Source organism: Neolamprologus multifasciatus, chromosome 22 (genome assembly GCF_963576455.1).
Source record: "Neolamprologus multifasciatus chromosome 22, fNeoMul1.2, whole genome shotgun sequence".
In the NCBI taxonomy this organism is placed as follows: domain Eukaryota; kingdom Metazoa; phylum Chordata; class Actinopteri; order Cichliformes; family Cichlidae; genus Neolamprologus; species Neolamprologus multifasciatus.
Window position 1 is genome coordinate 9,658,090 of NC_140459.1, and position 27,204 is coordinate 9,685,293.

At 39.6% G+C, this 27,204-nt stretch overlaps 2 protein-coding genes, 1 long non-coding RNA gene and 3 other non-coding genes across 10 annotated transcripts in view; all 6 read left to right on the top strand.

Annotated features, from left to right (window-relative positions):
- Positions 1 to 1,914: 1,914 nt before the first annotated feature.
- LOC146492929 (uncharacterized) lies at positions 1,915 to 5,894 on the top strand. The gene is made up of 5 exons (XR_014871905.1): positions 1,915 to 2,354; positions 2,458 to 2,546; positions 3,044 to 3,143; positions 3,827 to 3,913; positions 4,020 to 5,894. It is a non-coding gene; the product is annotated as an uncharacterized LOC146492929 (long non-coding RNA).
- LOC146492930 (small nucleolar RNA SNORA9) lies at positions 2,237 to 2,371 on the top strand. Its single transcript, XR_014872160.1, has one exon. It is a non-coding gene; the product is annotated as a small nucleolar RNA SNORA9 (small nucleolar RNA).
- Positions 2,585 to 2,719, top strand: LOC146492931 (small nucleolar RNA SNORA9). Its single transcript, XR_014872162.1, has one exon. It is a non-coding gene; the product is annotated as a small nucleolar RNA SNORA9 (small nucleolar RNA).
- LOC146492932 (small nucleolar RNA SNORA9) lies at positions 3,197 to 3,330 on the top strand. Its single transcript, XR_014872161.1, has one exon. It is a non-coding gene; the product is annotated as a small nucleolar RNA SNORA9 (small nucleolar RNA).
- A 108-nt stretch (positions 5,895 to 6,002) lies between the features above and the next one.
- On the top strand, positions 6,003 to 10,529 carry rbm43 (RNA binding motif protein 43). 2 transcript variants are annotated; one of them, XM_085148417.1, is made up of 4 exons: positions 6,003 to 6,101; positions 6,555 to 6,644; positions 7,129 to 7,204; positions 7,298 to 10,529. In XM_085148417.1, the coding sequence occupies exons 3-4, from the start codon at positions 7,196 to 7,198 to the stop codon at positions 8,471 to 8,473; spliced, it is 1,185 nt and encodes a 394-aa protein (XP_085004543.1). In that variant the 5' UTR covers positions 6,003 to 6,101; positions 6,555 to 6,644; positions 7,129 to 7,195; the 3' UTR covers positions 8,474 to 10,529. The 2 variants fall into 2 exon arrangements, with proteins under 2 accessions (XP_085004543.1, XP_085004542.1); XM_085148416.1 differs by lacking the exon at positions 6,555 to 6,644 and having other exon boundaries at positions 7,298 to 10,528.
- Positions 10,530 to 10,534: 5 nt separating this feature from the next.
- Positions 10,535 to 27,204, top strand: part of myo1g (myosin IG) — a 73,214-nt gene continuing 56,544 nt past the window's right edge. For 2 of the 4 annotated variants that reach the window (XR_014871904.1, XM_085148413.1), the window contains exons 1-10: positions 12,170 to 14,944; positions 19,408 to 19,616; positions 21,937 to 22,030; positions 22,186 to 22,351; positions 24,818 to 24,871; positions 25,059 to 25,154; positions 25,362 to 25,478; positions 25,583 to 25,789; positions 25,949 to 26,094; positions 26,197 to 26,311. Coding sequence is in view for 3 of the 4 variants with exons in the window: in XM_085148413.1 (XP_085004539.1) it covers positions 14,850 to 14,944; positions 19,408 to 19,616; positions 21,937 to 22,030; positions 22,186 to 22,351; positions 24,818 to 24,871; positions 25,059 to 25,154; positions 25,362 to 25,478; positions 25,583 to 25,789; positions 25,949 to 26,094; positions 26,197 to 26,311 (1,299 nt within the window). In the remaining variant the exon portion in view is untranslated. Of the gene's footprint in view, positions 10,570 to 12,169; positions 14,945 to 19,407; positions 19,617 to 19,664; positions 20,251 to 21,936; positions 22,031 to 22,185; positions 22,352 to 24,817; positions 24,872 to 25,058; positions 25,155 to 25,361; positions 25,479 to 25,582; positions 25,790 to 25,948; positions 26,095 to 26,196; positions 26,312 to 27,204 lie in introns of those variants that run through there. The other 2 variants (XM_085148414.1, XM_085148415.1) reach the window with 2 other exon arrangements.

Here is a 27,204-nt window from a genome sequence, read left to right on the forward strand (position 1 = left end):
CTGAAATTCTTTTCGGACGTCTGCTGATGGTGCAGGCCCGGGCAGACGGTTGCTCGTCTGTAGCTCGCATTGTTGTACCGCCATGCAATATGAGTCATCGACCACAACAGAGCTCCTCATGGACGCTCCAGAGCTGCCAACACCCACCACCAACGGCTGTCCACTGGGTTATAAAAGCCCTCCTACGTAGAAATAGTCCATGCTGGTAGATAAAAAGCACTTTTCAAAATGTTTTTCTTTTATGGGTAAGGTTCTATTCAGTAAAGTATTATGTAACATCCATTAGAGAAACTACTGCTAATTAAAAATTTTATTAGAAGAGCACAACAGCTCGGTCCAAGGAAAATGAAATATTTTTAAAGCACTTTCCTTAAACCTGCATGTATTTGCTTTGGTGTTATCCCATAATGTGGGGATTCTAAAAATAATTAACAGTAGTTTAGTGTTTCTGGCTTGAGAAAAACAGATTTATTAAGCCCAAGTTTTTAATATATTATGATTTGCTTAATATGTATTGGTTTTTGTAAATTCTTCTTAAGAATTTTTTTTTTCTCTATTTAACTTCAGTGTTGGTGATGTTTTCCCACAGACTGTACACTAAAATTCCTTTGCGTACTTACCAACCAACAGCATCAGGATTATGGATGAACCTCAGAGATCCAGGCCAACCCAAGCCAATATGCCCCCTTAGGTGAATTCTACTGATATACTTTAAGTTACAAATATTCTTACAATTTGGTAATGCAAATCTTAACCACCCATATTGCCATCAAGCTATTGCAGTATAGCATCAGTCTAATTATTCCTGTCACAGTAACTAGTGTTCTGCAGAAATCGTGGTACCCAGCATTACTAAGGACACTGAAACCATGAAGAGCTTTTACATCTAGTTTTTAAGCATAACCTTATTTGAAAACTGCAAAACAAATGGATATGTGTTAAGGATAATATCTGCTCAAAGTTAACTGTCCCAATGATGATCAGTTCATTGATCTGAACAGCAAAGTGACCTGAGCCAAAGGCCATCGTCAAATGACTCTGTGGCGGGGGCGTGGTTTGCTGGCCTGCTGCAGAGGAAGGGTGACACGGTGAGCTCTCTGGGCAGCACGGAGGCAGGGAGGCAACAGGTGTACGGGACTGTGTTAATGTCTTTTTGTGTGCCCACAGTGAGCTGGAGCAGATGATGCTGGCAGAGAGATGGAGTGGCTGCGTCCACGCTGGATGCCAAAAAAACGCAGATTATTTTCAAAATAAAAAGACACTAAGCATAACCTGTGTCACAGACTCCCATCAAAATTACAGTAGTTGCCTATCTGTCTTCAGTGGTCTGCTGCCAACCCTGCCAACCAACTACAGCTTCTTTCCTCACCACCACCAGCTTTTTTCTCTGCTTTAAGAACTGGAATGTACCTTTTGTTTGAGAATGTGATAACTGTAACCCACATAATATCCCTTAGGGATTAATAAAGCATGCTAATTCTGATTCTGATAAGATTGCTTAAAAATTCCTTTTTTCACTTAACAAGTGCAACAATCTGTGTGGAAAGTGTTGTCAATCCTTTATTGTTATTAGGGAGGCTTGCTTACACATAAAGTAAGTACTTCAAAACTGATCATGTATAAATCAGTGGATGAACAAGTTTAACATCCTGAGTAAGTCACTGAAACTGGTAACCAATAGAAAACCCCTATCCTTTAAACAGATTTTAACTTATTTTCATTTATTGTGTTTATTATTATTTTGTCATAGTTTTACATTCTTAACCGTGTAGCTTTACTTATCTATGCATGTATGTATTTTTCTATGTATTTATGCATTAAAAAAATTACAAAGGAAAAAAAAATCAAGCCAACATTCGGTAGCCATCTTTGGTGTTTTACTGCCCCCTGCTGGGAAACCCCGTGCACATGCTAAACCTACGTCACATCCGCACAGAGTCTCCAGTTGAATTCAGTGGACGAACATGGCGGTGCGTTTGATTAATCTGCTACCATCCAACCTGAAATATGAAGTGTTTCAGCTTTCACACACCAAGTTATGACTTTGAAGCGGGTAGGTTACGTTACAATGTACTCATTTTTACATTAGTCGCGTTTTAACGTTTTACACGCCGCGTTTCTTTTTCGTTTCTTCTAACTGGCTGTCTCACACACATGGCAGACTGAGTTTAACAACAGCCGGTGTTTCTTACTTTGGGCCCACAGGCTGAAAACTTTTTACGGTGTTCTGAAAATCCCGCAGACCTTTCCAGCGAGGCTCAGCCTGCGGTGGCTCTGTCCTTTCCTGTTGTGTCTGCTAGAGATATGTGAGGCTGTTTGAGGCCCTGCTGTGACCCATCATGGCAGGGTTATAGGTAAACCTCAGACAAAGTAAAACAGATTTTAAAGTGAGTGATTTTAGCCATTTTGGTTTTCAGTGTATCAAATAGTTGTCTCTGTACATTTGTGTTTATTCAGGTGGCTGGATTCTGCATTAATCCATAGGGGCAGTGCACGAAGGCTGGCCGCTGCCGTCGATGGCATATGGGTCACGAGATGTGACCATGGTAATTTCTTCATCATAATCTTCCTTCTTGTAGTTGGTTTGCAGACCTTTCCAGCGAGGCTCAGCATGCAGTGGCTCTGTCCTTTCCTGTTGTGTCTGCTAGAGAAATGTGAGGCTGTTTGAGGCCCTGCTGTGACCACTCGCTGCAGGGTTGTAGGTAAACCTCTGACAAAGTGGACAGGTTGTTTTCTTTTTTTTTCTTTTAAGTGATTTATCAGTTACAAAGCAGGCATTGCTAATGTCCACACACAGATGGTGTAAAAAAATAGCAGCAGCTTCAAGGTGTGAAAAGATGTGTGTTAAACCTTCTGCAAAGAGAATTTTGGTCCTGATGAATCTGAAACCTTCAGTATTTCTAATAAGTTCAAAAATACTGTCAGGAGTAAAGTTAGGTAACATTTCAGGCAAAATTCCTTGCTGAAGTTTACAGATGCTAATATTTGAAATGGATCTCAAACCATGTAAACCTCACATTTATCTTTCTCTGTGTTTACACAGGCGGCTCGCTTCTTCAGGAATGACTCATGAAGAGTAGCACGTGAAGATGGGCAGCTGCCATCTTCAGTTCCAACCGCGTGGACCACGAGTTGCAAATAAGGTAATCTCTCCATTGCCATCTTCCGTCACGCGTGATGTGAATGTGTAGGTGGTGTGCAGACTTTCCAGCGAGGCTCAGCCTGCAGTGGCTCTGTCCTTTCCTGTTGTGTCTGCTAGAGTAATGTGAGGCTGTTTGAGGCCCTGCTTTGACCACTCGCTGCAGGGTTATAGGTAAACCTCCAACATTATTTTACTGTGTTTAAATTGAAGCTGAAGGCTTGTTGTAACACTCGAGCGTTGTATTTTAGCTTCTTTACTGAACCACAGCATGTGTCTGCTGTTGATGTCTCAATAGACGCCAAGTGGTACGTTCACCTGGACATCTCTTAACTGTAATAAGTGTCATAGCAGCAGTTCTGGACTAACACAAAGGCTCTTTCATTAAATCCAGAAGTGCGAATTGTTTTACGGTCCTCTCACAGAGGCCTCACTCAGCTCCCGTTACCTACCACTAAATCCTGTGTTTACAAAAAGAATTACGTGTTTAACATCAGTAAGATATTTCTGTTAAATGCACCATGTTTCAGCATTTAGACGTCAGGCGCAAATAAATAAACAAATGTTTATTTAGTGAACTTTTGTGTGTGTACGTTTAGTCCTGCTCAGTCAGGTTGTTGGGTGATGTCTCTCAGTTTGCACATAAACAGTTCTGTAAGTGAAACCTGTGCTTCTCGTCTTTTCTAGCATGGCGGTGCTTCCAGAGAATAGCTCTCCAGTGCAGATGGTTGTTGTTGCTCAAAGCGCCAGAGATTTAAGAGTCTGGCCTCACAGGTGAGAAAATGAATCCATGAGTATCTGACATATTTTTATTTTTATTTTTTAAAACCATTTTACTAAACTGTCTTTTTTTTTTTCTTCTTAAATTTGTTCTCTGCAGATTTCATCCAGAGAGCTGGAGAACCAGTTGATCAAGCAAAAGAAATAAATATTAAAGTATTTTTTATTGCACTGCTTTAGTAATGTACAGGTTGACTGTCATTTGAAGCACTTGTTGGTTAAGTTGACTTGATTTTGTGGTTAAATGTGGAAAGAAACTAGAAAAATGTATTTGCACAGAGATAAATCGAATATAATCTGTTACACATTTAAACACATGAAAGTGTTCAAACAATTGAAATGAATACTAGAGAAACATTAAAATAAAATCATGAAAATGGAACTTGTTTTATTTATTTAATTCCTTTGAGGAGCCAGAGCAGGTGACGTTGGGAAAAATTGAAAACTGCTGGCTAAGGCTAAATGTAAATTCAGTAAAATTGTAATTCACATCGTCAGTAATGACACATTAGACCTGGAGTGACATGCTTAGCTGCTTGTTCTCTGTAAATTGCTGTCTGTCTGAGTGGTGGCCAAAAAACCGATGTGGGCTTTATAGATAATTGGGAAACTTTCTGGAGGAAACCTGGTCCTGTTAGGAGAGACTGCATCCATCCCACTTTGGATTTTGCTCTGCTCTCATTTCTAGAAATCTGGCCAAATTTATTAACCCTCCAAAACGTGACTATCTAGAGTTGGGACCCGGAAGCAGAGTTGCAGTCTCACACTCCTCTGCAGCTTCTCTGCTCCTGTTATCCCACCCAAAACCCCCTCCCCTTAGAGCTGGGTGGAGAACTCCAGGCCTGAAGGTCCGGTGTCCTGCATGTTTTAGATCTCACCCTGGGTCAACACACCTGACTCAAATGGTGAGTTCATTACCAGGCCTCGGGAGCACTTCAAGACAGGTTGAGGAGGTAAGTTAACTATTTAAATGATCTGTGTTGAATTAAGGACACATCTAAAACCTGTAGGACACCTTGAGGCCTGGAGTTCCCCGCTCCTGCTTTGGACAGAAAACCCAAACAGACTAAAAACCAGCAAAAAAAAGAATTTAAACAAAAAATTACAGAGACAGAACAATACAGTAACCAAAACTGCACTAAGATGTAAAACAGTGAAATACGGATTATTAAACAGAGGTCTCTCTTCTCTGCAGAATTTGTTAAATGCACATTTATCTGTCTCCTGATTGAATCTGTGATGGGTAACCAGCTTGTCTTCTTCTGGCTGCTCCCTTTAGAGGTGGCCACAGCAGATCATCTGCCTCCATCTCGTTTATAATTGCGATAACTGGAGAACGATTGGAGTTGATTTGATACTGTAGGTACATCTATTGAAAATCTTGTAGAGTTCAAATCTCAGTGACCTTGACCTCAGAGGTCAAGTTTTCTGATAAAGTCGTGAATGTGTTAACAAGGTGACAGGATTTTGAAACTGATGCCAGAGGTGTATCTAGTAGGATGCTGAGGGGTATGATGGAGTATTAGGGACACATTAAGAAAACAAATATTGAAAAAATTACTATTTCAAGATAAAAAGTTAAAACGTGGGGATTACAGTTGTTATTTGAAGACAAACTGTCACGGCTGCTAATGCCCTCTGCAAAATGTTTTGTGTAGATGCTTTATGTAGGGGGATTAGCAGCTGTGGAGGTTTGTCCCAAAACAACTAATTCTGCCTACATGTTTAATTCTGCATTACATCCACGTGAGGGCGCCATTGCACTACATGTAGACACTAAAGGTTAAAGACCTGTTTGACTTTAAAGGGTGACCGTGACCTAATTGGGCTTCTCTGTTTATCTAACACTAATAAATTGATATGACAAGTTTAATGGCTTTTAACGGCCTTTACACAGCAGTGAGACATTTTTAGTCTGTGAACGAGGCGGAAATGAACCAACACCTTTTTAAAGTGTAAATAAACCTATTTTAATGTATCCCAAGAGATTTCCATTTAAAACTGGTTTATTTTTAAGCTATAATTTAATTATTGATGGTAATAAATTATATGTTTTGCATGGTTTTCTGTGTAAAAAGTGTGTGGCGGACGTGACGTGTGAGTTTCGATTTCGTCCTGACTTCCACGGGGCTGTGGAGTAAACAAAGCCGGTGTCATGAAGACAGAGAAGTGAGCAGTAACAGTAAGTTGTGGGTCGTCAGATCCTCGGTGTCTGTCTGTTTCTGGTATCTTTACTGAAACTATGATGGAGTAATCTCATGAATCAGCAGGAGCAGTGTTCGTAAAAAAAAAAAGTTTAGAGGGGTTTAAAAAATGAAGTTTTTGCTTTGCATTTGCTGCACATTATACCTGCACATCTTTTGTTCAGTTTTGCGGGTCAGTAATGCTAATCTGCACATGTTTTGTGTCTATGACTGACCTCAAAGCGCTACTTTCACTTTCGATTAAACTAACTAAACGCGACAGATCCCGTGCTGCCTCTCTGGCACCAGAAAGTAGAAAACAAGTGAGTCTCAAGGTGTTTCCAGCTCCTTCCTGGACATGCATAAGCAGAGGAGCCTGGTTAGGCGGTTGGGGGTTCCAGGTGTTTCACCAGGTGACAGGACAGCTGAAAAACATCGGTTTATTTCCTCAGACCTAAGCACGGAGGAGGGGAGGGGCTGTAGGTGTGGTGTGCCCCTCTCACCAGCCCGGACAGGCTGTCATCATAGTCCAGGACCAGAGGGTGAGACCACCTGGACCTCAGCTGGCCTTAAACAGGGGGTCAGGTGGAGGTGAAGGTGTTTGCTGTGGGTTGGACGTTTCTGTGTGGATAATAATAATTTCAGCCATTCAGGGTGCATTAATCTGTGATACTTTAGCGCCCTCTGTAGGCATTAGAATGAAATGCAACAACAGTCAAATTGCCTCAGCGCTCCCGTTTTTGTCTTGGACTATGATAGAGTAGCTTTGCATGATTCACAGGTCAAAATAGTCTTTCTTTATCTGATCCTGGGCCCTAATGCAGACCCTCAGTTCATCCTCTGAAACAAGCTGTGCAGTGAATATTGTTGTTTTTACTTCAGTTTTATTTAATTTAGTTTGCAGAGTGGGTTTATTTACCAGGTGAGAGGAATAAGGGATTTTATTTTATTTTATTACAGTAAATCAGGACACTTTAACGCCCAAGTTGAGGCTATAAAATAATTTTAACATCTTTTTTTTAACAGTTCCTGCTGAGTTTAGCAGACTGATGTGCTGCAGATCGATGATCAACAGTATCGTTTAACCGTGAAAATGTCTGAGGTAACATTTACTGTTTTTTATGTTCTATTAGGTCAGATTTATCCTTTATGTATTTATGCTGTTGGTCCTTCTCTCCCTCTCCCTTGTCCTCAGATGGATTTCCCAGTGGAGGCAACACTACATTTGAAAGAGTTTCAAGATGAGAGAGAAGTGAAGAATATCCTCAGGTCGCATGGCTTTGAGATGTATGATCTAGGAGAAGGTCAGGTGCGTGTAAAGGGTCATTTTTCTAAGCTCAAAGAGGTAAAGGCTAAATTAGAACAGCTTCCCTTATCACAAACAAAGATGTCGCCATCCTCTTCATCCTCACCAACCCCAGCTGCATCCTCTGGAGCCATTCCCAAAAACTACAGTCACAGAGACAAGCCCCCACACGCTGCTCTGTCTTCCCCCACCTCCTCATCATCATCAGCGCCAGGCCCTTCTCGTAGCCGTCCAGCCTCTCATGGGTTCGCTGCAGGCTCATCCCCAGACCAGCGTGGCTCCCTCAGGCACGGAGAGAAGACTTTTGTCATTGATGCAGATGTGTTCAAGTATGCTGACCGGTTCAGGAAAAACGAAATGGACAGCATCCGGATCAGCCATGATGTGAAAATGAAAGCACAGGATTGTGGTGATATGGTCAACATCACTTTAACGGGGAGGAACTCAAAGACAGCACTGAGCAAAGTGCAGAGCCTTATGGCTTCTCTTAGCAATATACTACGCACACAGGAAGTTCCTCTGCAGGACATGAGTGATGATGGCAAAATGCTTTTAGCAAAAATTAAGAAAAAAGGAAACGTCGACGGTTCGGTGCTGGTGTGCGAGATAGGCGACAGGCTTCATCTTATTGGCTCGTCTCGCGAGAGCTTCTTGTTAAAGCAGAGGTTTGTGGATGGGCGTGACCAGCAGGGACGCACGGGGAGAGCCTCAGCTAAAGGCTCCAGAGGAAGGAGCAGCTCCGCTCCACCGACTAATCGCAAGAGCACAGAAACAGCTGCCAACCCTGACACACCCGGTGGAGCCACAGGTTACTCCCCATCGAAGCACCAACATGATGAACAGAAAGATGCCACAACTGGGCGGGAAGTTGATGCTTTCCACAGTCGGCCAAGAGCCCGGTCTCTGTCCCGTGAAAATAAAGATGCAAAGAGGGTCAATGGTAACCCGAAAGATAGAGAAAGTAAACCTCCACCTCAGAAGTCATTCAAGTTAAAAAGCCTTTTAACATTTAATGATATAAAGAACGCATTTAAAAAGAAAAATAGAAATTTAAAAAAGAAATGAGAGAGAATCTCTCTTGACACAAAACAGAGCACCGCTGCTCTTCTTGTGCGTGAGTATTAAAAAGGGTCTAAATGCATTTTTTTTCTTACTGAGTACCTGTGTGGTGTTACACCACTAATGCTGAAACCAGGGCTCAAGCTTGAAAGGAATATGCGTTCGCCTTTTAAGGAAATGCAGCCTGGATCAGTGGTTAGCTTAGCTTAGCATAACGACTGGAGAATGACAATAAACCTGTTTGTTGTTTATTTAATCCAGACAAAACACGTGTTTTGGGGGGAGAATATGTCCTAGCCTGGTGCTGTTTCTGCAAAGAATAACTTGACATTTAAAAAAAAAAAGATTTAAAATGAATCTACATATTTTTCAAAATGTCTGATTGTTCTTCTGAAAAGAGACAGAAGGTTATATTTTATTTTTGCAGATTCCACCAGTGTGTCTGACTTGGCTCTGTTAAACTAACAATACTGAAACAGAGCTCATCATTCAAACGTCTAAAAGCATCTGAAACCAGAAGTAATAAAATGTCTGCATAAAGCATGAGACTGTGGACCTCCCCACCACTAAAAAAACACACATCAGTTTCCTGTTTAATAATGACATACAACAACAGAGGAGGTAGAGGTGAGCCCTGCCTTCTTCCCCTTTTCTGAGTCTTCTGGTCAATATGTAGTGGATGGAGCCACCCAGTGATTATTTGTTTTAACGAAACAGCTCCATCCTAACTTTTTTGTTATTATCTGAGGAGTTTCAAACCTCACTGTTACTTAAAATTAACTAAATGAATAAATAGTGTGTGTAGTGTTGTGAGCAAACTTTCAAAATCCAAAGAAATGTGAATCAATGTTCTGTTTAAACAAGAAAAAAAAAGCTGTTTTCATGTTTAAGGAGCTTAAACCAAAGGATGGTTTCTGTTCATTTTCTGTTGATGATTGAATTGTTTTATTGCTGCTTTTTTTACACTCAGACTTGTTAGATGATGGTGTAATCTGTCAGTCGAAGGTCAGGCCGATGGCCGGGTCAGATCTAATTATCCTCTGGTGACCCTTGAATGAAGTCGGTCATTTATGCTGTTCAGACTTTGGGAGATTTTCCAGAGGTTCATTTGGATAAAGTCCAGACTGCTTGAAGAATGAAGGTTTGTGCCTTAAACCTGTCAGTGCTGGCAGATACACCACTACCAGTACGCCTGTCTTTATAATATCAGCTGTGTAGATGTATCAGTTTAGCTCCGTTGTTTACCTTTAACTTTTTTTAATACTTTAAGTGTAAACATCGACTTATTTCTGTTTTGTGGTGCAATATTCTGATTTTGATTCTGACACAACACTCTTCAAAAGTAGATTTTTTTAAAACATTTTAAACACTAAAAATAAGCTTTACATAAAAAGGATTAACATTAGAGAGGCAGGACACTGACATGTGCAGAGGAGGGATAATGGATATACTGGACATGCTTAATATGAAGGGGTAAAATAGGAAGACCTGGATGTCGTGACGGAGGGTGCAGAGGGTCGGTGTGACAGAGGGGGATGATAAGGACAGGGAGGACAATGAGACTAACTGAAAATACCATGACTCTGTATTTAATAGTTAATGAAACGTTTTTATTGTCAACTCAGTTGACTGACATCTCTTAATCGTTATTTTTGATGGTTGCACCACCATTCTTTAATATTTTCACACATCAGTATTTGCTCTGGATCATAATGGCTCACTGAAATGCAAAGTATGTGAATGTATAAACCAGTGAATAAAAAACAAGCACTGTGCACATTTTAAGGCTACGTGATGTTTATGAAATGTGGTACACCTGTGTTTTTCTTCTGGATCTTTTAGTGACTGTGTGCTCTGTGTTATTACATTTTCCCTGTAACACCGATGGAGTCAGAAAAAGATGAGGGGAAGCCAGAGCAGGAAGTGAAAAAGTCTCTGACGTTGATCTGACCTGAGAGAGGAAGTATTGATGAGGATCTAACAGACTCACTGTAGTAACTGAAAGACCAGCTGAGTGTTTGAGTGGATTTTGCTGCCATTTTGTGGTAATAAATTTAGGATTGGACACGGATGTCAAGAGGTAGATGAACGCCCTGTAGTAGGTAGGCGTTTTGTTTTTCGGTCAAAAAGTCCCTTTACACGTCTATCTTCCAGTAAGTGTATGTATCAAGTGTAAATCATAAAGACCACACACTGATGACTATCATTATGATTCAAAGGCTGTTTTTTTTTAACGTAATAATGAAAACACATTAGTATGGTGGGAAATGTCTCCACGCAGCCTAATGTTGTGGTTTCCCTGTTTTGTTATCGGTCTGTTGCTAGGTTCAGTCACACACTGAACATGAAATCAAATACTGACATATTTTTTATTCATCAAGACAGAAAACGTAAAGATAACCACTTTTACTTCAAGGATTAGAGTAGCCACATTACACCAATCCCATCTCAACCTCGAGTTAGTGCTTTATTGAAGCTTTCAGCTGTTTCACAGACTTCATCAAATGACTTTTGTGGGCATTTTTTATCATAAAGACTCCCCCATTCATGCTGACTTAAAGGTTAAGCAAGTTGGTTCTTAGCATTAAATATGAAAACCACAGACAACAGCTTCAGTGTCTGAAAAGTATAGGAGAACGTGAAAAGTGCATTCTTTTTATTGAGCACCAGGGGGCGACAATTCTAGATGCAAAAAGATTTCCACTTGCATAGTCTATGGGAAAACAACCCTCAACTTCCTTAATCTGTGACCACAGTACACTTTTTTTTGATGAATTTTCTGCTGAATTAATTAGGGAAATTAAGTGAATTATGATCACTAGTGCTTAAAGAGCTACAGTGTTTTTGGCCTGTTTGTGATGCTGGAAAGCTTACATACAAAGTCACAGGGGCTGTAGATGTTGTTAAAATGCTAAAAAAAAAAAATAGTCAGTGCTAGTGTTTTGCTAGGTGGTTGCTATACAGTTATGATTAAACTTTTGTGGATATAAATTACATAGTTATTGTTGAGCTACTGACAAGAAATTAAAATAGAAAAAAAAACAGGTATTTTTTAGCCTGTTGCTAGGTGGTTGCCAGGAAATGTAATGGTGTCATAATATACAATGCATAATTCAGCACTTGTGGATATAAATTAGGTGTTACTGTCATCAAATAAAAATGATATAATGTATTTTTTTTTTCCCGGTGCATTAAGACTTTTTAGGTTGTTGCTAAGTGTTCATAGCATGATGTCATCATTATATCTGAAATAGATAAGAATCTTAAGAGGCTAAGATGTACCTGCGCACTAAGTTTGAGTGCTGAAGGCATAGGAGGAGTTTTCAGATCCAGTTTGGTGAATTGACTGACTCTTATATATTGCTTTTCTACTCTACTTGAGCGCTTTATAGAAAGTAAAAGTACTTTATAGACAGAAACAAAGACACAGATTAGAGATTTTGTGTCATAGCCAGAGTATTAGAGTAAAAAAGAACAATTATTCAGGACATGGTGACCGATCACAAGTCATTAGCCAGTGAGTGTGTGGATTTACCAATTACTTGATTCATGGCGTGACTGACTGTGGTCTGACTTCAGGATACGGCATAAAGCCCGCACCCTAAAAACATTTTTCCCAAATATGGTTTCTATCATTTATAAGTACAAGTAGTTGTACTTGTACTTATAAATGTACAAGTACATTTGTACAAGTACAACACACTGATCAGGGTTCAAAAGTTCCATTTTCTTGTAAATAGACAGGAAAGTTTAGTTAACCCAGATCATGTGTATAATTCTTCTTGGATAATTGGTTGGGTAAGTGGGGATTGCCAAAATATGTCCATTTCCCAGTGTGCACGTTCTTACTTCCTCTCCTCACATCTTAATCTCTTCCACAAGAGATACAAGTGGAGGAGGCAAGGGAAGACAGGAAATTGAAGCAACAGGCATTTAACAAAATGAGACATCCTTTCGGTGAATGTCCTTAAGCACATTTAAAGGACAATATAAAACCAGGCTTCTTCGCCCAGAGGAGTTGCTGCTTGTTGGTCACTGGAAAAAATGCAGCTTTAAAAGCACTTCCACATTATATTAGAGCAAAATGTTTATGGTTTTTCATAAAGAGCGGCTTCTTATTCTTATCACAGACTCCATTTATCAAAGAGACAATACAGGCATGGATTTGGCTCATCATGGCAAAAACAGTCCAACTGAGTCATGCTGTGTCACTTGTCTGTGCTTGGAAAGATAAGTGAGAACTGCAGGAGCATGTTGGAAATGCAGATTGAGTTTAGACTCACTGACTCGGTGCTGAGAGGAATCCAGATGTAATCATCTGAATGTATAAGTTCATCCACATGGGCTAAATGGGCTTCAAGGTTTGAGAATAAATACATTTTTAGACATATATTCATCAAGTCTTTGGTCTTACTCTATACTTAGACACATTTAGAGGAAGTGATGTTTTTTTGTCATTTTCTACACATCACCGTTTTTATCTGAACATGCTCCTAATAAAGACTGAAGATATAATTAATCAAAGTCAACTGAAAGCCAAATTCATCATTAACCACTCAGAAAAGATGAGGTTGAATATACATATATATTTATAAATGAGACTGCCACCTTTATAAAGCAAAGCTAATGTGGAAGCGTCTGAAATACCTGCATTATTACTGATCACCAGCAGGGGGCAATGTTTTAGTTTCAAAAGGGAACTCCACTGTATTGATTTCTTTGGAAAATTGACCTAACTGCTCACTTGATTTTAGACCCCAATAAACACTTTCCTGATTAGTTACTGTCCTCAATCTCTACTTTCAAGTCCTATTTAACAAGAACTGATGCTCTTTTTGTGAGTTACAGCCCCATTTAGAGACAAACAGACAATAAAACAGGGAAACGCTTATATGCTGGGAAAGATCTGCCTTTCTAGGCTTCTCAGCCAGATTAACCATTCAACTGAGAAATCTACTTAAGAAACAAAATTGACTTTGATTTATGTTCCTTGTTTGTTCAGTTTAATTTGTGCATTTTTGCTACATTTTTTGATGTTTTCTTCAATGAATTATCAGATAATGGATAAAACACCCAGTGCAGTTGCTCCATGGTGCCAAAGAAGCAACTTAAAGTATCTTAAATAAAAGATCCAGAATACTAATGCTTGTTTTTGTTATTAGATTTGAAACTGGTGCAGTAATAAGCCCCGTGACACTAATGCTTAAAGTTGAGTGAGTGTCAAAGTGACTTTAGCTTGAGGTTCTGACTCTTGAAAAGGCTGTGAAATTAATTAGGTTGCAGTTTTTCACAGAGATTTAACACCTTTTGCAGTTGAGAGAATGAAACGGATCAGGCAATGTAAAGAGTGCCAACCCCACCCCAGTGTATGCACTACAAGAGCCTGAAATTTTCACAGTATGAAGATGAAATTTAAGTTAACTTAAGTTATTGTAGAAAAGAAATTGATGATTCTGAGTGTGTGAGGTGGGAACGTTTCCTAGATTTGAGATCTTGAGTGATCTTGAAGTTAATAGCTGCCTACCGTATGTTGATAGTGGATAAGTCTCGATAATTCTTTTTTTGATTGTCAACCTTTTATCTAAATTTAGCTCTTACTTATTCATTGCTTCATGATCTTTGACTAAAAGCCAAAAATGAGGCAATGTTTAGTCAAAATGGGTTTGGAAATCTGTCTTTGTCAACATTCCTGTAGCTCTGAACTAAATCACTAATACGTACATACTAGCATGCTGCTGGAAAACCTTATCTTCACCATCTACAAACTGGAAACTGGTTTGAGAGAAATCTCTGAGGAACATGATGCATTGCTGATGCAGAACTAAGAAAGGAAATGCCACGAGATAAAAACCATTTCTCTGCCCCCAAATTAGTAAGGTTAACTGCTCTTGTCTGGCAGCTTCTCAAATGTGAGTTTCTGTTCCTGGAAAGTAAAGATGTAAGTAAAAATAAGTGCACATCTACACACATACACACACAGACACACAAAAAGACAAGGCTGAAAGGCAAGCGCATTAAGCACTGTTCAGTGACAGCTAAGAAATTTGGACGACTTGTGGCAGGAAGACAGAGCCGGAGGAGGATGCAGAAGCGGTTTGAGCTTTTAAAGATAGCCTCCTCCTATTTATATAGGTCCGTGTGAGGGCACAGGCGAGTGACTGACAGCGTGACGTGCTGTAGCATGTTACCACAGCAGTGACTTGACTGAACACAGCCTCAAGACCCAACCAAAGATCACGCCACGCCTACAGCGCACTCTCTACACACTACCGGGTCCCAGAAGTCGAGCATACTTCTCTTTCTTCTTCCTTGAGGTGCTTTCTATTCCCCCGGGTTTGGTCTGTCTTTTATTTTTTTGTGTGTCTAGCGAGTTCAAACAGGGATGGCGGAGCTGGAAGGCCTGGAGTTTGGGAAGTCAGACTTTGTGCTCCTGGACGAGGTCACGATGGAGCAGTTTATGGAAAATCTGAAGCTGAGGTAAGGCCTGAGATACAGTTAGAGAGGAGGAAGGGAGGGGAGGAGGAGGGTGGAAGCAGCTGGATGGTAGAGATGCAGAGGGTTATACTTCACGTGTACCGGATGGTATGTGAAGGAAAACAGCTGGGTTTTACTTTGTTTAGCCAGCTATGAAGGGATAAAAAAAAAAAAAAGATAAATTAAGGTGAATACTGACAGGATTTAACATGTACAAGTTTAAACAAAACAAACAACGGTATAAATTTCAGACAACAATACTGATACTAACAGTTTGGCGTGTTGAATTTATAAGCTTGTGGCTAAGAGAGGATGTTACAATAAAACATAAAAGGGGAAAAAACGACCATGACTCACTTCTACCTCCACGTTCCCGCTCAGCTTCAGTGTAAATGCTTGTGGTTGATCTGTTCACCACCACACCTCGTTCACTGTCAGGGGAAACAAATGACACACATGGCAACAGACCAAACCTAAACAGTTTAATATCCTGATATAACTTTTTTCTGGTTTTGCTTTTATGACCTTTAGCGTGTAAACGCTTTCGGTCCAGACTTTTCTCGCTTCCTCAGAGACCTCTTAGAGGGGCACCGTGTCCTCGTTTCAAATTGTGAGAAGTCACACAGCACTTTTTATCCAGGCCGTCGTCATCCTGAAGGATGAGCAGAGGGAGCCAAAACACCAGAATGTCAGACACTGTTAAATGAGACTTAGAGAGAATAATCACACTATATCAGCTGACGTGTGCACAGCTGATGGCTCTAGATGAACATTTTTCACATCACTCTGGCCTAGAGTGTCACCAGAAGCTTGATTAGACTTGTCTGGGGCCAAAGAACAGCTACAAATTACAAATTAAAGGAAAAACTTTGAAATAAGGTGTCTGTTCACTTTAAGAAGTACTTTAGTGACAAGATCTAAGTCTACTAGCCTCCTATGAGGAAACACTCACTGAATCATTGCAAAGGTTTTGTGACTGATAGGCTTTTACCAGTAATGAAACATTTCTTTCCTAATGGGAGTGGTCTCTTTGAGGATGGGGTCCCCATTCATAGAGTTCAAGAGTAAATGTTTTGATGAATCATTTGCTTTCCACCTTTATCAAAATACCACAAAAGTATTATATCTTTTGGAAAAATGATATTCCTTCCTAACAGTTCCCGAGACCTGAAGAATGACTTATAAGGTGTGTAGGAGCTTTTAATGGTGGTGCCCAAACACCTTATCAGATTCTTCTTCTTTTTTTTCTTTAGATTTTTCAGTAATCTGCAATTTGGGAATGCTACTAAGTACCATCCAGTCAGTCAGAACACTTTTACTGTATGAGCTGACATGAATAACTTGAACGGGGCATGAATTTTAGACACTGAGGTCTGCAATGGTTGCACTCTCTCAATTCGGGGAAAGAAAGTTTGCATTTCTTGGCTGCATTTGGGAGACACTTTATAAATACTTACAGAAACTACACGATTACTGACACCTCTAAATCAAATGTAATATTAATGTAGTTTACTCAATTGATTTGAACTGCTCATTAGTACATAGATTGATGTATTTGACTGCATTCAAATTGTAAAAATAATTAAGGACTAACCCTCATTTACTGATATGTAAAGTAGTTTAACCTACGCTACAGCCATACTAAGGCACATCATGGCTGGGGACTGTGGCATGACCAAAAATAGTGCAATGGTGTGCAGTGAACTTGCAGCCTCGTTGCTTTTTAAATGGTTGCTTTGGAAATGAGGACTGGTTTGTGACCACTCGCTGTCAGTTGTTTGAAAGGGACGATCAATTTTAACATAGTTTCAATCCGTCTGTTCCAACACTGATGTGCTACACATAGATTTTACAGCTACTGCTAATTTCTAACTCTTGTTTGTTGTAGGCAATTCACAAAAAACCCCAAACAAAATTTATAACATTCAGTTACATACATTTCGATACAGTCTGCTATCCGCTTGCAGTTTAATGGGGTCACGTTCCCAATTACATGCAATCTGTTTGTGATAATACAACAACTGCAACAAATAGTCAAACACTTTTACAGCTGCTGTCTTCATGCACAGACACAGGATTTAGATCAAAATGTCATATGTGCTGGGCAACCTTGTTTTAATGTAGGTTTACCACTATATAATATAATGTAGGATTATAACCTGAATACAAACACTTTGTAACCAGTTCAGTCAGTCTGAGCTTGTGTGGAGACTTGCTCCCAGCAGGCAATCCAGCCATCACCTTGCAGTTGAAAGTGACCAATCTGGTCACCCAGAGGTTAAGTGTGCAACACCCTGTGCTTGACCCTCTGAGTTGACTTAGGTCTAAGCCACTGGTAAGTTAGACATAACCCCAACCCTAGCCCTAACCAAGAATATATAATTTTTGCTTTTTTAAAAAAATTTTTTTAAACAGTTTAGGGTGGTTTTAGTGTTGGAGTTACCACCCATGATGACTTAAACCACAAAAGGTAAACCTAATTTTTAGCAGCTGTAACAAACAAATTCTCCAAATTATGAAGAAATCACGTTTTTTTTCTTATTTTCTTAAATAATTTTAAGAAATTTAAAAGATGCTTGTAGTAGTAGTAGAAACAGGTTTCAGCACTTGTCAACTGTCTTGGAAATGCTTTTGGCCACTTTTGTCAGTTGTTTAAAAACACTATTCTAGTTTCCTGCTTCAAAACTATGCACAAGATAAAGTTTTAAACAGCTTTTTCTTCTTGAACATTATTATTCGATCAACATCTTTGCCATTATAAAATTCTCCAATAGATTTCAAATTCAGGATTCTCTGATAGAGCCACATCTCCCTCTTGTTTCTCTGGTATAGCTAATTATTGCCTGAATACTCAGGTTGGGAAAACTTAACTATAGATGCTTTCAAACTGAGCTTAAATACATAAACCATACACAAACATAAAAATACAATGTTTTTTTTTTTCGTGTAGTGCAGGAGGACATGCAGAGGGTTGGTTTGACAGAAGGGGATGCAAGAACTGTTCCTACTACGGTGACCCCAGTGGTAACAGGCAAAAGAAGAAGCAGTTTTGGTGTCTGACAGATAGTAGCATGACTAAAATCAGGAGCACGATGACCAGATTGGAGCAGATAAAATGAATTAGATGCAATAAACTACTCATCCATCTATTTTTAATCGCTGAACCAGTTCAGGGCCTGGAGCGCATCTCTGTTGTCACAGTGCCAGAGGCAGGTGTAATGTTATGTTAACAGTCAATCGCAGGACTGATGCAGAGAGACAGATAATGTTTCACACTCACATTCACACCACTGATCAGGGAGTGGTTAACACCACTGCAAAAATATTCCTTGTTTCCTATCTGCTGGCTGGCTTTTCTCTGAAGAGTTTGTGCGTTCTTCCTGTGCCGTTGTGAGTTCTGCCCAGGTACTTAAGCTACTTCTCACAGTCCAAAAAATAGTTGTTTATTGGTGATTCTAAACCGGCTCTATGGGTGAACAATAAACGAACAAATTACACAGCGGTTATAATAAAAGCACGTGCGCAAGTTTTATTATGTTTATGGTCTTTAGGTTAAAGTTTTAGACAATTATGAAAGTGGTCTGAACTTACTTTCATATCCTGGTGGAGCCTGAAACTTAGCCTGATGCAAAGAGCCAGCACAAGCACATTAAATGGAAAACACCATGAAATAAACAGGAATCATTCTTTAAGACAGATTCCAACCTCTGAGTTGAGACACAGCATTTCTGCCACATGTTGAGCAAACACAACACATACCATCTACAAAGCTACACATGCAACACAACTGTTAGGTCTTATTCATTCTAGCAACCTGTTTAACCTCTGTGGCATGTAGTCTTAACCCCTCCCAGCTCAACAAACCCACAGTCAGATTACCCAAGACTTGGTGACGCCCTTCGAGCCGCAAGTTTCATTTCCTGCTTTCAGCATGCAGACACTTGTGTCACTTCCTGTCAGCTGTGACATAGTGGTGCGTGATCTTCGTTTTCATGTGCATTGTGAAAAAATTAAGGGCAAATGCAGCTAACTTGCACCTGCATGCCCGTTAACAAAAGAGTGAATAAACGACATAATTCTATCTGACATACAGTCCAGACTGGACCACTACAGTCAAAAGGAGATTGGTAGTTAAATCTACAGTAACTGGAGAAACAGATACAGACAAATATAGGACATTGGCTGAGTCAGAAAAAGTATTGAAGAAAGGGGGCTGGGGTAGAGGCGGGTTGCACAGTGGCTTATTCATGCACAAAGGAGCTTAATACATGCGTCTGATTTGCTAACTTGCTGTGTAGAAGGGTATAAGTAGATATGAGCTAGCACTAAGATCAGCTGATCTGTGGTTGATCTTGACTCTATGGCTGAATGCTATGCTTTGTGTCATCTTTTAATCTCAAATGTGCACAGCAGCAATGCCATCTTTAATAACAGCAGGTGTATGTGATTGCCTTTTGTCTTGTCAGGTTTGAGAAGGGCCGAATCTACACCTACATCGGAGAAGTGGTCGTCTCCGTTAACCCATACAGACAGATGGACATTTACGGCAAAGATAACATTGAAGCGTACCGAGGCCGCGAGCTGTATGAAAACCCTCCTCACCTGTATGCAGTGTCTGATGCTGCCTATAAAGCCATGAAGAGACGGGCCAAAGACACCTGCATCGTCATATCAGGTCAGACTAACCTCACTGCTGTTTACTTTCAATAACCTCATAATAAGCTTGTAATGTCTGACTGGTGGGATTTCTGTTCAATGATGAAACCTTCTTTGGTTTCTCTGATTTTATGTTTATTAAATATTTGGAACAATCCAATGAGGAATTGTTAACAACTTTAAAGCTACTTAAAGGGAAATTAAAGAGAAAACTAAACTTTAGTCAAAATATGAACCCTTTTAAGTATGACTCTGCTTTTCTTCATTTATGCTTTGACAAAAATATGGAATTAAAAATGTAAAATTGATTTAGGTGCACCTTGCTAGCACCAGGGTGAACCCCTTTTGCCTTCAGAACAGACTTAATTTTTCATGACATGGATTCATCAAGGTGCTGGCAGTATTCTTCTAAAATTTTGGTCCATGTTCACATGACATCATCGCACAGTTGCTGCAGATTTGTCTGTTGCACATGATGTCATTCACCCCTTGCACCACATCTCAAAGGTGATCAAGTGACTGTGGAGCAAATTAGAGTACAGTGAACTCACTTTCATGTCTATAGTAGACATGAAGAGTGAAGTATTGGAATGTGATTAACTGATTAGATACGTTAATGAATAGTTGAACAAATGCGGCTAACAAAGTGGCTGGTGAAGTTATCAGGTTGTTATAATTTTAACTGTTTAGGATTTTTCTATTGTAAAAGTGACCTCATGACTTTGTAGGCTTACAATAGTACTATTGTTTAATAGAAGGTTGATTTTCACTCCTCTATCAGCACTTCAGAACACAAAAAGGAGTTTAGCTAGTCTCTTAGCATAGCAGTTAGCTTTACACAGTTACCAAGAAGAACAGGCAAGTTATGTTCAATCTAATATGAAAACATTGCACTTAACACTTAATATCATTGTTAATTCAACACTTAACATGATAATATGGTGAGCATTTAGGTTAAAGCACCATGCTAACATTTAAACGCAAAGCTAACTAGCTTGTATAGGTTCTCGGTCCTTCAGGTCACGGTAGACTCAGGATCTACACTACCAAAGAAAGCGACTGGACTTCTTTAAGCGTTGTGAAGGCCTTTCAATCCACTTAAAGAAGTCCAGTCGCTTTCTTAATTTTTTTTCCAAGGTCCTTAGTTAACTAGCATGATGCTAATCTCAAAGTTAACTGTTATGTTGGGACATTGAGGTTAATGCTAGAGACAAAAGTTATTTAATTAATTAGGAAAATAATTAACAGTTAGGAAGCACCGATGCTGTACTTGTAACTATACCAAATAAGGTGGCTATACCAGTAGCAGTATTAATAAATAAACTGGTTTTCTATCATTACCTGAACAGGCGGCCTAAATCTGGATTTAAAAATACATTTTTTGCATCCCTCTACTAAAAATCAGCAGTGACCTTTGACTGAATTGTAATCACAGTGTTCCTGGAGTTAATTCATACACTGTTTTCAGGCTTTAGAAAAACTAGTCCTATAATGGGAGACTTTTATCACTGTTAATCACAGATCAGATCAGGATGGTAGTATAAAATAGTATAGTAAAAACTATAGGGATACAGAATTGAGATACAGTCAAAACCAGTGACTGTAAAATCAATTTAGGGTTAAACAGGTGACAGCATGTGACAGCGTGGTTTTACTTATATGAAGGCAAAAAAATAACGCTGTGGTATTTTCACATACACAAATCAGCCCTATGTTTGGTGTTGGGTTTCGCTTTCTGCAGTTTTAATACTCAGCTAGGTATTTTTGGAAATTTAATTTATGCTCCTTTTTTGGTCAAAACCAAGATGTCATCAGGTGATGAGTCACACCATAGCTTAGGTGTTTGGCTTACGTTTGATTTTTTAAGTTTATTTCGGAGTGCTTTTTGAGTAGTTTTCACCTCATTGATCAAACTGTTTTATCATTGTGTAAATATATGTGTATTCAGATACATGCCTGTTCTGTGTATGCAAGCTTTTTTTGTATATATGTATTTTGTTGGCTGTTTTAAGAGGGGGATTTTTTCAACTATTGCTATAAATAAAGTATACTGTATTTTACTACTTATTTCTTTCGCTCTGTAGGCAGGGAGGACGTGAGACTTATTTTATGCAGAGAGGAATAGATATAGGACTATAAAGGTTGTCAAACAATATGATCTGCTGGATAGTGATTATTACTGCGTTGACCAAATGTCTGTATCCTCATTCATTAGATGGCATGCTTCTTAAATACATCCTTTTGTCAGTGAGATGCCATTTTTTCACATCATGTAAATATTCTGATATTATATTCACTTCCATGCTCAAAAAGATTGTGAAACATTTTTTGTGTTGTAGGTGAAAGTGGGGCCGGAAAAACAGAAGCCAGTAAATACATCATGCAGTACATTGCAGCAATCACAAACCCAAGCCAGAGGGCAGAGGTCGAGAGGTGAGCCCTCACATGATCATTAGGTTCATAAGTTTTATTTTAATGTGATGTTGCCATAAATAACTCGTCATTCTTCTATTCCTCTGACTGCGCTTTACCTCCCTCATGGCTGATTCTGTAAATCCATCATTGGTTACCACAACGTGATCAATCAGTGTGAAGAATGTGCTGCTGAAGTCCAACTGTGTGCTGGAGGCCTTTGGGAACGCCAAGACAAATCGCAACGACAACTCCAGCCGCTTCGGCAAGTACATGGACATCAACTTCAACTTCAACGGCGATCCCACCGGAGGACACATCAACAACTACCTGCTGGAGAAGGTGAGATGATGAAAGGGTTTAAACTGCAGAGAAAGGGCCTTCACAGCGAGAAGTACTGAAAAGTACCAAAAAGTTCTTCTCATTTAGCTTTTAAATTACATCTTTCCTGCTGAACATGAATGTTTCATGAGGTGATAACAAAGAGGTGTGAGGGAACATCCATGAATAGATGTGTCTGTGAAGCCTCTATCCTCCTGCTGCTGCGCGTTAATGAATTGCTCACCTGGGGGTACTTGATGCTGCTGTATTTATCCGCTCTGTTAAAAAACTGTCTGACACTCAGATCCAGTTTAAATGATGGTGCCATGATTTATTCTCAGAGGGCAGAAATAACCACGCTGTCTCGAAGCAGCAAAAAAAAATCCAGAGATGAAAAACTGAAACTAGAAATACAGAAGGTGGAGATTTGGACTTTTTTCTCCAAAACTAGGTGGTCTGGTCTTATTTGCATGGTGCACTGGAGTTGTTGCTGTCTAAAAAACAAAAAGCAAAGACAGTTTTTCCTGGAAAAATGAATTTTTGACACCACAACAGAGACAAAAGAAAACCATCAGCACTGTGAAATTATTTTCTTCCACACTACTTTTGCTGTTTAACTCATTTACTAAAGCATAATAGTTTATTAGGACGATACATGTGCAACTGCTTATATTTTTACTGTATGTGGACTGTACATGTGTAGTCTTCCAGTAAAAGCTCATTTGGTGTTCGGAAAAGGAATGAAAGTCCTTCTTGGAGGTAAATCTTTTCACCAGTGTTTCAGAAACATCCAGAGAAATATTAGTCTTTGATATCTGAAAATGACAGATGACTAGCATAACATGTGATGCTCTGTTCACATTGAGGCCTATCCCAGATGTGATAGGGTGAGAGGCGGAGTAAACCCTGGACAGGTGTGGGGCCAGTGTGTCGCAAGGCTAACACATAGAGACATACAAACATTTGCACGCATATTCTCATTTATGGGTAATTTAGCATTACCAACTAACTACTTAACTAATGACTTTTAACTGTGGGAGGAAACCAGAGTACTCAGAGAGAACCCACTGCAAACTCAGCCAGACTGTGGATTTGGATTTGAACCCAGGCTGCAGTGCTAACCGCCGTGCCACTGGGCTGTCAATCCAGACTTAAATAAGTAGGAAAGCTATGATTATAAGGCTTGATACAGAATTTTCTTTAAATTTTTGTACTTGACAGGTTAAACCACAATAAGTAGCAATAGCATCTACGTAGTGTGAGTTTGGTTTTCCTGTGGTTTGAAGTCTTGTGTGAACCTGTGCACTTCATGAGTCCAGTCAGCTAACCACTCCACTCCAACTAGACTGCATCATGTCATCTCAACTGGAACAAATTAAGTTGTTGAATTTCACGCAGATCCTACACGATTTAATTACGTTCACCATATAAACATGAAATTATTTTGTTCAAATTACAAGTTAGAATTGTGTAAATGTAACAACCACTAAGTTTAATTTTTCTGAGTGCATAGTGTTGTTTTCACGTTTCCCTTTTGGACTGACCCACTTGATTCAGCATCCAAAGCTTTTTTTGTCTCAAAAACTTAACCCAATGAGCTCTGACCTTTGGGAAATTGTATGTAGTATGTAGTAAAGGTGTAATGGTATTTTTAAATTTTAAATTTTAAGGTTAGAAGTTGAGTTTGTCAGATAAATATTTCATTTAATGTCAGTGAACAAAAGAGAACAAATTCTAACAAACAGACACAGATAGGCATTTATTGTCAGCTTTGCATTCAAAGTGACCAAATATATTTAGGATACATTTACTCTAATATTCAGTTAGTCTGAGAACATATATGAACATATATGGATGTTTGTGTTCTCAGTCATCCAGGTGATGGTGATCTGAGCTTGGAAAGAAAGTCCGGTTGCTTTTCTTTCCAAGCTCCTTAGATAACATGTATGGATGTATATTCCAGCTAACGCTAATTGTCTGAGGTTTGCAGATATATGGCAGTCACACAGGTCGTGTAATACAGTAGCAGAAAACTAATAGGATGTAGAGTGGTAGTTGTTAAATCATAGTAAGAAGGTCCCAGGTTTCAAATTCTTTTGGGGTTCTCTCTGTGTGCTCTTGCTTAATTAGGGAGTCTAACCTTGTTATAGGCTATTGAGCTGTCCAGGCTGTCTGCCTGCCTCTCACCTCATGACACCTGGGATAGCCCCACATGTGACCCTGAATTAAAGAATGAGTTGGATGGAGTAGTCTTAAGGTTTTTTCCTCCTCTAAGGAATAAGTAAAGTAATGCATTATTTTTCATTATGCAGCAGAATAATGTGTAACACATTTTGAGGAATGACCCTAACATTGGTTACAGAAACTGCACCTGACTGAAAGTAACTTTTGAAAAAGCTTCGTCATCACAGAATAATCGTATAACGCTGTAAGAGTACCTTAGCTAGCATTTTTTATTTGCTACCATAATCTGTTTTCCTGTTCAAGTCCAGGGTGGTGCAACAGCAAGGAGGTGAGAGGAACTTCCACTCGTTCTATCAGGTAAACTGCAGTCTGCACTTCTGCTGTAAAACGGTTATCGCAATTATCACATGAACACATTCACTCCGCAGCTATAACGAGGCTGTGCAGTGTAACCTCCACAAATAAATGTCACCTGCCCAGTGATGCCTGCACAGCTGTACAGTCACAATGGTGCTGAGCTGGTATATTTGCTGTGTTTTCATAGCTGCTGCGTGGAGGCTCTGATGAAATGCTGCAGTCGTTTCACCTGCAGAATGATCCTGCTGTTTATGTTTATACCAAAGAGGGAGCGGAAACTGTTGTGAGTATATCATCTTGAGAGTTTTAGTTTAAGAGTGAATAAAAGTTTGAATAACTAATATAAATTAAACAAACTGTCTGAATTTTAAAATGAATCTTTTTTTTAAATTTTTTGCATAATTTGGAAAAATATTCCCAGCAGCCCATTTGTCATGGGCAAGCAAATTTGTTTTATTTTGCATTTTTATTTTATCTCTTTGCTTTCCAGACCTCCAACAATGATCGCTCAAGCCACAAAGCCGTGTTGAGCGCACTGGAAGTTATTGGCTTCTCAAAAGAAGAGATCACCTCAGTTTATCAGATCCTCGCCACCATTCTGCTTTTGGTATTTTAGAGCTCGGATTAATGACTTTTCTTGACATACATGCAAAACATAAATTGGTCAATATACTTTAAGCATCCAATGAAATAGAATGGTGTCTTTTTCAGGGCAATATGCAATTTGAGAGCGATGGTGAGAGCGTTAATATTGTGGGACAAGAAGTTGTGAACCGCATCTCAGAACTGACGGCCACAGACCCGGAGAGCGTCAATAAGAGCCTCCTGTACCGCACGGTGGCCACTGGAGGAGGCGAGGTCATTGAGAAGGGGCACACAGAGCAGGACGCCTGCTTTGGACGGGATGCTTTTGCCAAGGTGCCAGAAACAGGCCCAAAATAGCTCAACAGTAAAGCTAAATGGTGTTACAGCTACTGAGGATGAATATAGATGTTTACAACATACAGTAACGTGTTTTCCTTTTATCATATTTTCACAGTTGTGACCTTTTTTTAAGCTCTGCCTTCTCTCCTACAGGCTCTCTATGAAAGGCTTTTCGGCTGGATCGTCAGCCGCATCAACAGCATCATTGAGGTGAAAGACTACGACCCAGTGCTGCATGGGAAAAACACTGTAATTGGTGTGCTGGATATCTATGGCTTTGAGATCTTTGACAACAACAGGTGGGTGTCACAACAGTGTTTTGACATCCGCCCTCTTTTCTTGTGAATACTAGTCATTGTTGACGTTGTTGCTCAAGTGTTTGTTCCGCTGTTTTCGGCCAGCTTTGAGCAGTTCTGCATCAATTATTGCAACGAGAAGCTGCAGCAGCTTTTTATCGAGCTGATCCTCAGACAGGAACAAGACGAATATCAGAGAGAAGGCATCACCTGGCAACATGTGAGGAAAACACACAAACACAAGCACTTGCACAAGAACTGCTGCGTCCATATTTGTTCTTACTCAAAGTGGGGCTGTCATTGTTTCTCTTGTATTATATATCCGGTTCCAGTGGTGGATGCTCATATGAAATATGACAAAATTTCAAATAACAAGGTCAAAAGGTCAGCTTTCAGACCACTTGATATGCTCTGAGCCAGACAGATTTCTCCCACCTTGTCTCTGTGATTCAAATATGGAGATGTCTTTATATGGTCATCTTAAACAGATCTTGCACTGAAGCCTCACACACCTGCTGTTTAAACCTTCTGTTTGAGAGAGGCAGCCAATCAGAGGAAAGCTGGATTTCAGACAGGGGATGAAATGGGCATCAAAACCCAGTATGAGATAAATAGCCATAATTTTTACAGTGAACTATGCAAAACTACCCATCAACTCTGACTTTGAAGTGTAATGTTGGGTCTATGTGTATCTAAAGGTCAGGCTGAGAGATTAAAAGTGTATTTTGGATTCAACATCAACTTCAGTGGTTCCCATCCCATCTCAAATTTGTGTTTTAATTATACTATAACTTTTACATAACCCATGTAGCATTACTGTCCCCCAACCCCAGAAAGCCCCTCACTGTTTGGTCAGTTCAAATGAGGAGCTGATCTGAATGGGAAACTGAGGACACTGCACTTGTCAGTGAGATTTATTTATTTTTTTTGCAAATTAGCATACCCTGGATAATCCTCAGTTCTGACTTTAATGAGGTCCATAAATTACAAATTAACTTCATGTTTTATTTATGATTTATCCACTGAAGTCTTCATCAAAGTGTTTACTGAGGACACAGACAAAGTGAGCCAAGGACCTTTTCCCCCTATGCAAGAAGTCTTTCTGCAGCCAGA